The sequence below is a fragment of the Halichoerus grypus genome, chromosome 10 (genome assembly GCF_964656455.1).
Source record: "Halichoerus grypus chromosome 10, mHalGry1.hap1.1, whole genome shotgun sequence".
Lineage (NCBI taxonomy): Eukaryota > Metazoa > Chordata > Mammalia > Carnivora > Phocidae > Halichoerus > Halichoerus grypus.
This window is the reverse complement of record NC_135721.1, coordinates 39,114,191-39,127,824: the sequence shown is the minus strand read 5'-3', so window position 1 is coordinate 39,127,824 and position 13,634 is coordinate 39,114,191. Positions and strand designations below refer to the sequence as shown.

The 13,634-nt window shown below is 48.6% G+C and overlaps 1 protein-coding gene across 2 annotated transcripts in view; it reads left to right on the top strand.

Annotated features, from left to right (window-relative positions):
• TCF7L1 (transcription factor 7 like 1) overlaps positions 1-13,634 on the top strand; it is a 150,805-nt gene that overhangs the window by 125,300 nt on the left and 11,871 nt on the right. For both annotated transcript variants that reach the window (XM_078056365.1, XM_036117345.2), the window contains exon 4: positions 5,143-5,226. In XM_078056365.1, the coding sequence (XP_077912491.1) occupies positions 5,143-5,226 (84 nt within the window). The remainder of the gene's footprint in view (positions 1-5,142; positions 5,227-13,634) is intronic.

Below are 13,634 nucleotides of genomic sequence, written 5' to 3'. Positions count from 1 at the left end.
TGCTGGGATTTCCTCCCAGCTGTTTTACATCATGAAGATTTGTATGTTGGGGAAATTCCAGGGCACAGCTGCAATTAATCTGCTGCACAGTCTTCAAGCTAAGCAGGGACCCTGTAGGACCGAACCTCCGCCTCCCTGCAGGAAAGGGGGTTCTGGCTGTCCAGTGAGAGCACCCTCCAGAGAGACCCTTCCCTGGGCCCGAGTCGAATGGAAATAGCCCACCTGGCCAAGTATTCACCCTAAGGAGGGCACTGAGGAGGGGCCAAGAAGGAGAAAGGGACCCAGAGCATAAAGAAAAAGAGGTGCAGCCCCCTTTATAAATCATAAAGCCAAAATAACACTGATAGCAACGCTTGATAAAGATAGCACAAAAAAGAAAACTTTTGCTCACTCTTACTTAGGCACGGAGAAGTAAAAATCTTAAGACACTCGCGGTTAGCATTCCACAATACAGTGCAAGAACGAACAAGCCACCATGACCAGATAGGGTTTACCTGGGGAATGCGAGGGCGCTTTCGTGTAAGAAAAATCTATCCCCGTGTATCCGTATCACAACTGAGGCAAATAAGAGAAACCACATGACCGTCTTGGTAGATCGGAGAGAATTCAACGACTATTCGAGTGAAAACGATTTATTTTTATTTTTATTTTTTTTAAGATTTTATTTATTCATTTGAGACACAGAGATACAGACAGAAAGAGAGAGCATGAGCAGGGGGAGAGGCAGACAGAGAGGAAGAAGCAGGCTCCCCGCCGAGCCAAGAGCCCGATGCGGGGCCTGATCCCAGGACTCTGGGATCACGACCTGAGCCGAAGGCAGACGCCCAACCATCTGAGCCACCCAGGCGCCCCAAGAGTGAAAAAGATTTAAAACCGGGAACAGAACCATCCTTCCTTAATGAGGCCAAGACGGGTTCTAAACCACAGCCTCCGTCTGCTTAACTGTGAACCACAGCAGCACGGTTTCCCCGAGTGTGTTCTGTGGAACCCCAACCCCCAGAAAGAGTTTCCCAGATTCAGTAAGAGTGGGCGACTGCGTCTCTGTTCTGTCTCAGAGTCACGACGTACAGTGGCATATTGAGCAGCTACGTAACTCAAGAGTGGTTCTACTCACCATTTGGGTCTGGTTTTTTCTTCCTGTTTTGGGGTATCAGAAGAGAGACTTGTCCCACAGACAGCATCCCATGAGTGACAGCCGTTGCTGTTGCTTGGTCATCGGTTCCGTCGATGCCGCCAGGTTCCATGTTCTAAACTCCAGAGAGCATCCCCAGCAGGGAGGTGGTTTCACTCTGCTGCAGCCTGAGCATGATACAGTGGGCAGGAGCCAGTTGGGTTCAGCCAGATGGAGCCTAGACTGGGCTTGGAGAAACCAGCATTTTTAATTTGCCCACATGCCATTACCATGCAGAGAACCTACGCTCGGCCACACCTCTCTCAATCCCTAAGGACATGCTCCCACCAATAACTGGCCCCAGGGTGATTTGTGGGGCTGGATGAGAAGTGCAGCCAGAGTTTTATTGCCATTAGACATTGGGTTAGGCCTGACCAGCCTCAGCTCCACATCTCTCATGCTGAGGCGGAGAGGAGCAGAGGGGTGCTGCTGGCCCCTGCTGGCCCCTGCTGCCCCAAGTCATGGTCCTGGGAAGCTCAGCTGTCCCTATTCAATGCTCCGTTCTTCAGAACTGCAATCCAGAGGCATTTGATAGCTAAGCTACAGCGGGTTCCAATGCCTTTTTATAGGTCTTCCCCTACCCCCACCCCCCTTCATCACTTGTTTCAAAATCTTAAAAAGGCAGAACAAGTTAGAATGGGGGGAAGGGACAATCCTCCATTTCGCTGTTCCCAGACTGAATCCTTACTTGCGCACCTGCACCCCTACGCCCCCCAGATTGGCTGGAGAGGGAAGGGTCCTGGGCCAGATGTCCACTGTTCCCAGAACCGCTCTCCCCACCTGTCTGACCGATCTCTATGGGGCCAGACTTCGGTGGTGGATAAGGCTAAAGATCTTCACCCACTTCGAAGCTTCCAGGCCTCAGTTAAAGCCAATGAGTGAGAGGGAACCCTGCAGAGCAAAGAGGACAGTGTGGTCTCTTCCACCCATGGGCATTCCAGGCAGTGGGTAGCTAAGACACCAAGCCTGTGATGGACAACCGAAACCAGTAGCTCTTACTAAAAGCACTTGCTCCAAGCGTGTGTGTCTCTATGCATGTTTGCACCTTGAGAGCCCCAGTTCGAAGGCAGACCCTCATGTAGCTCTTAGTATATGAGGTACCAGCTCCTCAGCCACTCGAGCAGGGACTCTCCCTGAGGGACAGTTTGGCCGCTCCAGGAGACATTCGGCAGGCTGGAGACGACGGTTTTGATGATCGCAAACGGGCAGGAGACTGGGAGCTACTGGCATTTAGTAGGTAGAGGCCAGGGAAGCTACTCGACATCCTGCCATGCACAGGGCAGCTCCCACCATATCCAGCCCCAAATGCCTGTCGTGCCGTGGTTGAGAAACCCTGCGCTCGACTCCCACAAGCCTGCTCTGCCTCACAGCCTGAAAAGGTCGCTGATAATGTTCTCTCCCGAACTAGGATTCAGGGGGATTCCTCTTTGATCTAAGAACCTCCCTGGTAAGCCAACAAGAATGAAGAGTGCAGTGTGTGCCTTTAGGACTCCAGCTAGGAAACCAGATGCTGGTAGAGCTGGTGGGTTTCAGGAACCCTTCTACTGTGTTTCGTGTTGGGGTGGATTTGGGACACTTCTCTTTAGCACGTGATATTTGTGATTGTAGCTCACCTTCAGGAAATAAACAGAAATGCTCAGGGTGTTAGTGCTAGGGAAACATCCCCACGGGAGAACATTGATGTGTAAATATTCATCCAGCTTTGAGGTGGCTAGCCCTGTGTGAGACAGAAAGGGAGAGAGAAAAATCCAGGCTGGGGTAGGGGTGGGGTTTCAAGAAGGTGATGCTATGGAAAGTGTTATGACTCGCGTTGTAGTGAACAGTGTGGGGTTTGAAGTCAAGGGACCTCAGCTGCAGCTCCCCTCATGAAGTCGGGCTAATCACTCACCCTGTGTTTACCTCCATTAGCGCCTCCGAAAATTTGGGACAGTTACCTCTACTTACAACAGCAGGGTTGTTGTGAAGATGAAACCAGTTTACGTGTGTGAAAATGCTTTGAGGGGCGCCTGGGTGGCTCATTCGGTTAAGCATCTGCCTTAGGCTCAGGTCATGAACTCAGGGTCCTGGGATCGATGACGGTCTTCCCACTCAGCACAGAGTCTGCTTCTCCCTCTCCCTCTGCTCCTCACCACCCCCCACCCCCACTTGTGTGCACGTGTGCTCTCTCTCAAATAAATAAATAAAATCTTAAAAAAAACAAGAAAGAGGGAGAGAGGGAGGAAGGAAAGAAGGAAGGAAGGAAGGAAGGAAGGAAGGAAGGAAGGAAATGCTTTGGAAACTGCCCGCATGGCACAAATGTTATTCACTGAGGAAATGAATTTTAACTAATGATTCCAGTATTTGTCCAGTCCTTTTAATTTGCCAAAGGCATTGAAATCCCAGTTAGTTCATCTAGAAAGTATAGGCTCTGCGTAGGGAAAGAAATGGGTGGGGGTGGGAAGGGTCAGCAGAACGCAGGGGCGGAATGATAGTATGGCAGCAGGGAGGGAGGAAGGGGCAGGTACCAGAGGGCCTGGAGTGGAGACTGTCCTTATTTGTAGGGCCCCTTAAATCCCCTCTTTCGTTCCCACTTCCCAAGCCTCCCACAGCCAGGCCTGCTTGGCCCATCCACCTGCTATCTGTGCGGCCCACTGGCCCTCTTTAAATGTGTCCTAGGGTTATTATCCTTGCCTGTGGACATTGTTTTGAAAGCCCAGACCCTGCCCTCTCAGTCCTTGTTTGTGGGTGATGAAGAGCAGAGGGGCACCACCCATCCTACTTTTCCAATTCTGGGCACTTAGCTCAAGGCCAAATCACGATTTCTTTTTCCCTGGAGTTGAATGACCAGAGCAAGGGAAAACTCAGAGACTTATTTCTGTCTCTCTGTGAAACTCTTCCTGGAGGCAGCATTTCTTATTGGAGGTGTAACTTTCAAAGTAACCTCAAGAATTCTGTGAAGAGGCTGCATAGCTGGTCCATTGCCCAGAAGCACCGTATCAGTGTTGACACCGAGACAACATGTGTGCTTTTGCCCCTGGCGAAGACTAATGCTTTGCTTATGGAAATGATAGCTGCCGTTTATCACATGTCTCCCACGTGGGAAGGGTTGTGTTCTGTACTTGACATTGTCCCTAATCCTAACAACCGGCAAAATTATGGACCTAGCCTTGCCTTACAGATGAAGAAACTGAGACTCAGAGTTGTTAAGACACTTGTCCAGGGTTGCACAGCCTGGCAGAGGGAGACCCTGAACCCATGAGCATTTGACTCTGGAACCCAGGTGGGCTCACCCCAGGGCCCCTCCCCTCCTCCCCACTCATTCTCTTCCAGGCCCTCGCCAAAGACTGCTGTGCCAGGGTTGAGGAGAGGCTTTTAGTTTAAAGAAAGTGTGTGAGCATGTGTGTGTGTGTAGAGGGTTTACTATTGGGTTTGGATTAGTACAGGTAAGGTACTAGATAATCTTCTCAGGGTTAAGAAACGCTATAGCTAAAAGTTAAATCAGCATTGTTGAGTATGGACAGATATTACCCATGACCCTTCGAGTGTCGGGCAGATGGTTTTAATTCATTCACTCCCCAGACACTCCTGGAGGCCATGTCCTAGGGAGTATTGTGTGTGATGCTATAAGCGATGGGGATGAAGGGGGCAAGATCACCGTCTGGGAGCCCTTGGTCCCTTGATGAGCCCTGCTTGTCCCATGACTAGAGCAGGCAGAACTTGACCCTCAGTGATCAGTTCTTTGGACACTTTGGCTGGTTGTGCTGTTTTGCGTGTCCCCCACAAAACGACGGGGGGGGCGCTGGTGGTGGTAGGGGTGACTATAAGCGCGTGCTCTCCGTGGAGATGATCGCTTGGACGCCGACCGGGGAGGAGCTCGTGCAGGTGCGGTGAACCAGCAGAACCCTAACTGCAGAGCTCCTCCTCTGCTCACTTGGGGGTGCTCGCGAGACCTCCTCTAACCAGCTGCCTTGTGTTTTCTGTCCCCTGTGCAGTACCTGCAGATGAAGTGGCCCCTCCTCGATGTCCCCTCCAGCGCCACAGTCAAGGACACCAGGTCACCATCCCCAGCACACTTGGTAAGTCTGTTTCCCCTTCAAGTGCCGGAGGGACACTGTCACTCACCTCAGCCCATGGCATTGCGTCCCCTCCGCCTTCCCGAAGCTGATGGGGCCTGGAGGTGCTGCTTCAAGTGTGTGTGCCTCGGGTGGAAGGCTGAGCGGTCAGGGGTGGAGCAGGGTTACCTGTGTGCTCTTCCGCCCCTCCCACCTCAGCACACGCGCACCTACCACCTGGGATGGATGGTGTGGGATTAGAAATGCCGGCCCCGCCCTGCCTGGCAGCCCTGGTCCTTCCCGCCACCCCCTCCCCCCGGGCCACCCGGGCAGCGGTGCTGTCCTTTCCCTCTGCTGGAGCTCCTTCTGCCTTGCCACTTCTCCTCATAGCTGCAGGTGATTACAGTTGAAGAGGCTCTTTCGTACAGGATTTATAGAAAAGAATTAATTAAAACATGTGCAAACAAGAACCCCAGCAGGGCCATGGAGGCCTTTGTGCCAAGCCCCGTGGCAACTCGGGCCCCAAAGGAAGATCGGGATGGTCCTGGGAGGCGGGGAGCAGTGGGGTCCAAGCAGGTCTCGCCTCTCCGGGGCTTGCAGGGGACTGACATCCAGAAGAGATGGTCCTGGGATATTGCATTCCAGGATTTTTTCTTAGGAGCTTGGGCATCCCTAGCCTTAAGACCCACACAACCCCGAAAGCTAACTGGTGTTATGCACTGTACAGTGAGCCTCAGAATCATAGAGGGTGCAGCTAGAAGGAAACCCACTGGCATGACCTACGCATTTGACAGACAAGGAGACGTGGGGAAACATGGTGTTGTTTAAAACATTGTTATGGGGCGCCTGGGTGGCTCAGTCTAAGCGTCTGCCTTCGGCTCAGGTCATGATCCCAGGGTCCTGGGATTGAGCCCCATGTCGGGCTCCCTGCTCAGTGGGGCATCTACTTCTCCCTCTCCCTCTCCCTCTACCGCTCCCCCACTTGTGTGCACTCTCTCTCTCTCTGTCAAATAAATAAATGAAAATCTTTTTAAAAAATAAATAAAAAATTGTTACGGAAAATTTCACCTGTGCCCTTTACCCATACTCCCCCTCATACTACACTGGGTTGTTTTAAAGTAAATCCCAGACATATTATTTCATCTTATTCAGAACATTTTAAGATACCCTGACAGCCCTTTTTCATTAAAAGCTTAGAGTCTAGTTGAGGAGAAAGAAGATGTAAGTAGAAGATAAATAAAGGCTCGGTGAGCCCGTATGATTTGCAGGTATCGTGCGAACGGCTTACAGAAGCAGAGCCCTTGCAGGTTTATAAAGTACATCATGTGTAGTTCTCAGGTGATGGTCCCTGCCGTCCACTGGGGAGACAAGTGGGGAGAGCTGTTTCCACCATCTCTAGGAGAGACCAGCAACTGTGTTGGGAACAGTGAGCTGTGTGGTGCGGGCTGCCCCTGAGAGGCTCTGTGGCCGCACACCAAGGCCTGAGCAGCCCCAGGAATAGGCCAGGGTGGTGTCTCTGGTCCCCCAGGGTCCCATTTGGGACGGCCGAACGCAAGGTCCCAGTGCCCTCTAGTGGTCAGTCGCGGTGGCGGACATGGCACCCCACATCCACCCTGCCACAAACCTGGCCTGTCCCCTCCCGGCACAGCTGTCTCTCTACAAGTTTCTAGTCTTTGCTCATCCCCCACCCATCCTGCGGCGTCGCCCAGCCCACTCCAGCGGACCCCGAGACGCAGGGCCCTCCCTTCACTCCTCCCTCCACATACTGTCTCTGCACATTGTCTAAAATCTCCATCTATTTTTATTTTTTTATTTTTTATTTTTTTTTAATTTTATTTATTTATTTGAGAGAGAGAATGAGATACAGAGAGCATGAGAGGGGGGAGGGTCAGAGGGAGAAGCAGACTCCCTGCTGAGCAGGGAGCCCGATGTGGGACTCGATCCCGGGACTCCGGGATCATGACCTGTAAAATCTCCATCTATTTTTAGAGGAAGTGAGTTCCCTTTCAAACTAGCACAGGTACTCATTGAGCTTCCCATCCTTTCGGTTGCCCAGAGCCATCCATCTCTGAAAAATAAAATAAAAACCCTGTGCCCAGCCCTCCTCCTCCTGCGAGCATTATCTTATTTCCCTTGCGGGTGTTCACCACTGGCTTCTTCCACGAGAGCCCGACTCCCACCTCCACCACCGCATCCTTTGTTCTGCTGATCTCCTGCAGCCTGGCTCAGCTCGGCAACTGCCACCTCGTGCCCGAGTCCAAGCAGTGCCCCTGCTGTTGCTCAGCGCAGGTGGCATCTGTCAGTTTTTACAGCCCTCTGCTTCCTGGACTCCTCCTTTCACTCCACCAGGCGCCTGTACTCAGAGATACTAACAGTTCTTTGCCCTAAGCTTTCGTTCTCTTTCTAGACTCTTTTCCTTAAATGAATTAAGGTACCCATTCTCACTTAGTGAGTGACATAAAGATATATGAAATCCCTAAACTCTCAACAAGGTTCCGTGCCTGTAGCTCCAACAGCCAAGCAAACATTCATCCATCGCAGGAATGTTCTCCGCAGACGCTAATTCAGCGTGGTGGTGGAGCAGGGGCTCCTTACTTTGTCAGACTGGAGAAGCTTGAACAGTTGACACATTGCACTGTAGATAACAAAATGGCTCATTTTCTAGTAAATTGTGGATTATCACACTGTGTATTCTAATATAGAAAAACAGAGGGGCACCTGGCTGGCTCAGTCAGTGGAGTATGTGACTCCTGATCTTGGGGTCGTAAGTTCGAGCCCCACACTGGGTGTAGAGATTACTTAAAATCTTAAAAAAAAAAAAAAAAAAAAAAAAAGCACAGGGGCACCTGGGTGGCTTAGTTGTTAAGCATCTGCCTTCGGCTCAGGTCATGATCTCAGGTCCTGGGATCCAGTCCTGCATCGGGCTCCCTGCTCAGCGGGGAGTCTGCTTCTCTGTCTTCCTCTGCCCCTCCCTTCTGCTCGTGCTCTCTCTTTCTCTCTCTCAAATAAATAAAATCTTTAAAAAAAAAAAAAAAAGCTGAAACACACCTCAAAAGCTTAAGAAACATGTATTGGGGGAAACCTTAACGTTACCTTGCAATGCTACAGATACGGAGAAGACCTCCATTCTCAGTTTTCACGTCGGAGCGTCTCATTCTGATTCTGAGATATACGTGTGTGTAGGAGCAAAGCCTGACACAGCCAGGGAGCACCATCTACGTGTCGGAGGGTGTTAATTAACACCGTGGGCTTGAACCCCAGCCCTGCCTCTTCCTATTGGTGCAGCCTTAGCCAAGTGACTTCATCTCACATTGCTTTGGTTTCCTTGTCTATAAAATGGGAACCAGAAGAGGACTTGACCTCAAGAATTGTGTGTAAATGAGCCCATGCGTTGTGATGATTTTAGAATTGTGCCTGGCACAAGGTAAGCCCTCGGTGACGGTCAGCTCACTGCTCTCGCTACCACCACCACCGCTGCTCTTTTTAAGACAAGGAAAGAGCGATCCAAGTACTGTTTAATGAGCAGACCGAGAGGTGATGAGGGCCTGCATTAGGGGCCAGCTCAAGTGGACAGATCGAAAAGGTAATAGATAATGAGCCTATAGAATCTCACATCTACTCTGCCAAGGTTATGATTTAATAGGTCTGGGGTGGAATTGTTATCTTAGTTTTTTAAGCTCCCCGGGAGATTCTAAGGGGCAGAATGGAGAATCATTGCCCTAATTGTAAATCAGAGTCGAACGGGAAGAAGGAGCTAGAGACGATCCCAGTTTACTAGGTGCTAGCTTCTCGAGGCTGGAGCTGTAAGCAGGACTTGGAGGTTTCCGGAGGTAGTTATGGAGGTCTGGACACTGGCGTTTTTATTAGAAATTTGAAAACACTCAATTAGGAGGTTTCATTTAGAATCACAAGCAAAATATTTTAAGATGAGGTTTGCCCTGAGAGAAGGGCAAATGAAGGAAACAGCCTGCATACTTGGCAGAGATTTAGTGAGTCATGTCAAAGCTGCCTGTCAAGGAAATGTGTATAAACAAGCCGTAACCGGGCCAGGGTGGGGATGGAGTTAAGTGTTATTACTACTTGGATTTTATGCTTTAAAAACAAGCTCTGAGAATGGAATAGCTGTGATATTTTATATGTAACAACTTGTAATATCTGATCACTGTGATCTCCTTGCATGTAGACTGTTATCCAGACCCCTCGCTGCGGCCCCCATGTGCCTGGCCCCCGTCTTTCCCTCCTCTCTCCCTGGAGTACTGTGCCCAGCCACACAAAACAAATAGATGCACTTCTAGAACATAACCAACTTGAAGATAGGAATCACGTCTGCTCTGCTCACGTTCGTTTACCCCGTGCCTGTTAGAATGCCTAGCACAGGGTAGGTGATAACGGAACCCTGTGGATGAATGGAAGAATAACTCATCAGGGGAAAGGTGATACAGCCTATAGGCCCCTCTCTCTCTCTCTCTTGCTCCATTCCCTCTTCTCATATGGGCCTTTTTTTTTTTTATAAGTCTTTTTTGAAACCATGAAGGTAAGGCTTGTGCTATGTAGAACACTTGGGAAGATGCCAAAGTGCCCAGAAAAAGACCTACACACGTTTTGTGATACAGCACTTCATTCTCTTCTGTTTGTGCATGCACCTGTAAGGTGCTTTCTAGAAGATGACCAAAATGCTTCCTTTAAATAGTAAACACCCCGTTTTGCCGTTAAACATCGGGCCACTCTCAGAAACAGCTTACCGAGCCTCGTGTCCAAGGTCCGCTTGTCAGGCCAGTGCCTGGAAACCCTCCTTCTGAAGAAGGGCCGCCTTGCTGCTCTGCCTTTGAGCCGAGGAGTCTGGCTTTGCTGAGCATGCCAGTTCTCAATTTAAAACATTTATTGAGATGTCCCTTTTAAAATTGCACATAGGTTCTCCATCTTCTCAACAGTACACCTGCTGTGGACCCAAAGCACTTCAAAACTCATCCCATAGTCTGTTGCTGCTCTGGTCTGCCTCCAATACCGACTTCAATTCTTACTACACAGTATTAACTTTTTATTTTGACTAATTTTTAAACTTGCAGAAAAATTACAAGAATAATACAAGGAACTCCTATATGCTCTTTATCCAGATTCGGAAATTTTGCCCTATGCTTTGCCCCCCCCCCCCCCCCCCCCCGTATATATGTGTGTGTGTGTATACATCCACATATATGTATGGATTTTAAAAAAAAAAAAAACAATTTGAGAGGGGCGCCTGGGTGGCTCAGTTGGTTAAGCGACTGCCTTCGGCTCAGGTCATGATCCTGGAGTCCCGGGATCGAGTCCCGCATCGGGCTCCCTGCTCGGCAGGGAGTCTGCTTCTCCCTCTGACCCTCCCCCCTCTCATGTACTCGCTCTCTCTCATTCTCTCTCTCTCAAATAAATAAATAAAATCTTTAAAAAAAAAAAAAAAACAATTTGAGAGTAAGTTGGAGACATTGTACCCCTTTACCCTTGAATACTTTGGATGTATTTCCTAAGAATGAAGATACTGTCTTAGAATGACCACAGGACAATTATCAAAATCAAGACATGAACATTTCATATTCCTCTCTAACCCACAATATATATTCAGATTTGGGCAAATGTCCCTGATAGTGTCCATCACGGCCATGTGCTTCTCCCTGGCCAGAGCTCAATCCAAGATCACATGTGGCATTTACTTGCCATGTCCCTTGTCTCCTTTGCTGTAGCAGGGTTCCTCAGCCTTTACTTTCCCGACTTTGACATTTTTTGGGATGCACAGAGCAGCTATTTTGTAGACTATCCCTCCATTTGGGTTTGTTTGTTTCCTCGTGGTTGGACTCCGGTCATGTGGTTTTGGCAAGAACCCTACTGCACTGATGTCGTGTCCATTCGTCCCTATAGCGGGGATGTCAGCTTCAATCATTCAGTTAAGGTGGTGTCTGCCATGTGTATCCACTGTGACCTTGCTCTCTCTCCGCTTGTAACTAATAAGTGCTCTCTGTGGGGAGAGGCTTTGAAGCCACGGAAGTGTCCTGTTTTTCATCAAACTTTGATGATTACCTACTTCCATCCCCTTGTTAGGTTCTGCTACTGAGCATTTAGCTTTGGGGAATTCTTCCTCCTATCTTCCCGCTCATGAATCTTACCGTAGAGCAGAATGGACATGGTGACAAGTCCAATCCACGCATTGATGACCCTCACAGAAAAGATGGCAATGGATAGAGAGGCACTAAAAAACCCAATCGACAAATAGTGTTCTTGACAAAGAGACCAAGCCAACGAAAACGATAAAAGGCAATGAATAGAAGTGAAACTGGGCTTTAAAAACAAACACTTGAATTTATAGATTGGAGGAGTTCACCTGAATTCTAGAAAGGAAATGAAAATTGGCATTCACCTATGGCATCCCGACAACGATTTGAATTGTGAGGGTTTAAGCATTTTTTCCTACAAGCATTTATGCAGGAAAAAAAAGGGCCAGTGTCAAAGAAACAGAAGTAAAGGTAACGTCAGGGTTTTCTTTTGCCATTTGCGATGCCGGCAAACACTGGGACAGGGAGAGTTTTGATAAGGAAAGATTTATCCCAAGAATTTTATGTGCAACCCTATTTGCAAGGACCTCAAAAATATGGCCCTGCTTAGAAGGACCCAAAACACATTCCAGTTCCCTAAACGTTCTCTCTCACCCATTGCCTGGCTTTGTCTTTACGTCTTCTGTGGCTTGCCACCTATGAGGAGCTCAGAAAGCATTTAATACAGTAGTAGAGACCCTCCTGTCCTCATTTTCTTCTCTGCTCCAGTCCACTGGCGTCCTTGTGGCTCCTCAGACATGCCAAGCATCTCACAGCCACCACGCTGCTATTCCTTCTGCCAAAATGCTCCTCCCCCACCTGTCCGCGGGCCCCGCCCCCCACTTCCTTCAGGTGTTTATTCAAAAGTCATTTTCTCCTCAAGGCTTTCCCTGTTCAACCCCTTGCCCCTGACTTAGTGTTTCTCAATATCTAAGACATTATTTTTTAATTTTGCTTATTGTCCATCTCTCCAATTAGAACATAGGTACCATGAGAATCGGTATTTGTGTCTAAATAGACGAGTCTCTAGAGCATTTGCAAGACCCGGAGCAGTACCTGGCGTATAATAGGTACAACAAAATAAACACCTGTTGCTCCCCACCCCGCCGTGGTGAGACAAGAAAGGAATTTATCTGGTTGCTCCTATTGCTGTGATTAATGGTTTCTGTAGGACCAGCCAGTTCAGCACTTCATCCATGCGATCAGAGGCCCAAGATCTTTCCATCTCTGCTCGATCAGCCTCCAACCCTTTGGCTGCCCAACTCGGTGCCTGCTGTGTAGACAGTCTCCACAGACATTTATCCAATAAATAAAAGTGTGGGTTTCCATTTCTCTCAGCAGAGGAAAATTCTGTATAAGAAACATACATTCAGGGGCGCCTGGGTGGCTCAGTTGTTAAGCGTCTGCCTTCGGCTCAGGTCATGATCCCAGGGTCCTGGGATCGAGCCCCACGTTGGGCTCCCTGCTCTGCGGGAAGCCTGCTTCTCCCTCTCCCGCTACCCCTGCTTATGTTCCCTCTCTTGCTGTCTCTCTCTCTCTCTGTCAAGTAAAATCTTTAAAAAAAAAAAAAAAGAAACATACATTCAGACTTCCTTTCTTTAATAAGATACAATGACAGAATGGTAAAGAGTGTATGTTTTGCCTTTCAAGTAGTATTTGTTAGAGAGTGTATGTGTGTGTGTACATACAGAGAGAAAGAGAAATGAGGTCCCACCAACTTAAATTAGGTTCCTCTGTGGCCCTAGTTCTACTATATATAAATCTTTCAATCTTATTTTCTGAACTACCAACCGGCCATCTCCCTCTGGAATATTTTACTAATTTTAAGAAAGACATGGGGGTAATTTAGAGACAGATAGTCAGAAAATAGTGAGGAGTCCAGAGACTGTGGCCAATGAGGGAAACAAAGAGAAGACCTCAGAGAACAAGGTATTTCTCTTCCAACACTTGATGCGCTCTCATTAGGTAGAAGAAATATTTATTTAAGTGATATGCTGATGTATAGGGATAGGAAAGAATTGTGGAAGGAGCTTAAGGAAGGATCTCCTAGGACCTGCAGTGGGACATATGCAAAGAAAATTGTTCTCTGTCCAAGCTTGAGCAGTGAATTCAGTTGGTTATCTCTAAAAAGCTGTGCAGACACAGGATGTTCCATTGAGGGTAGGGGGTGGGAGTGAAAACACCGTCCCTTATGTCTTAATCTAAAATCATTAGGAAGAAGTTCATCTTTACTCTATGGATAATGTGAGGGGATCGACGGCAGGGATTTCACCACTTGCTGGTTTTCAGCGTACTGCAGTTCACCTGAGCCCAGCTATGTGGATTTACACATTACTAACTTTTTTTTTTTTTTTTTAAAGATTTTATTTA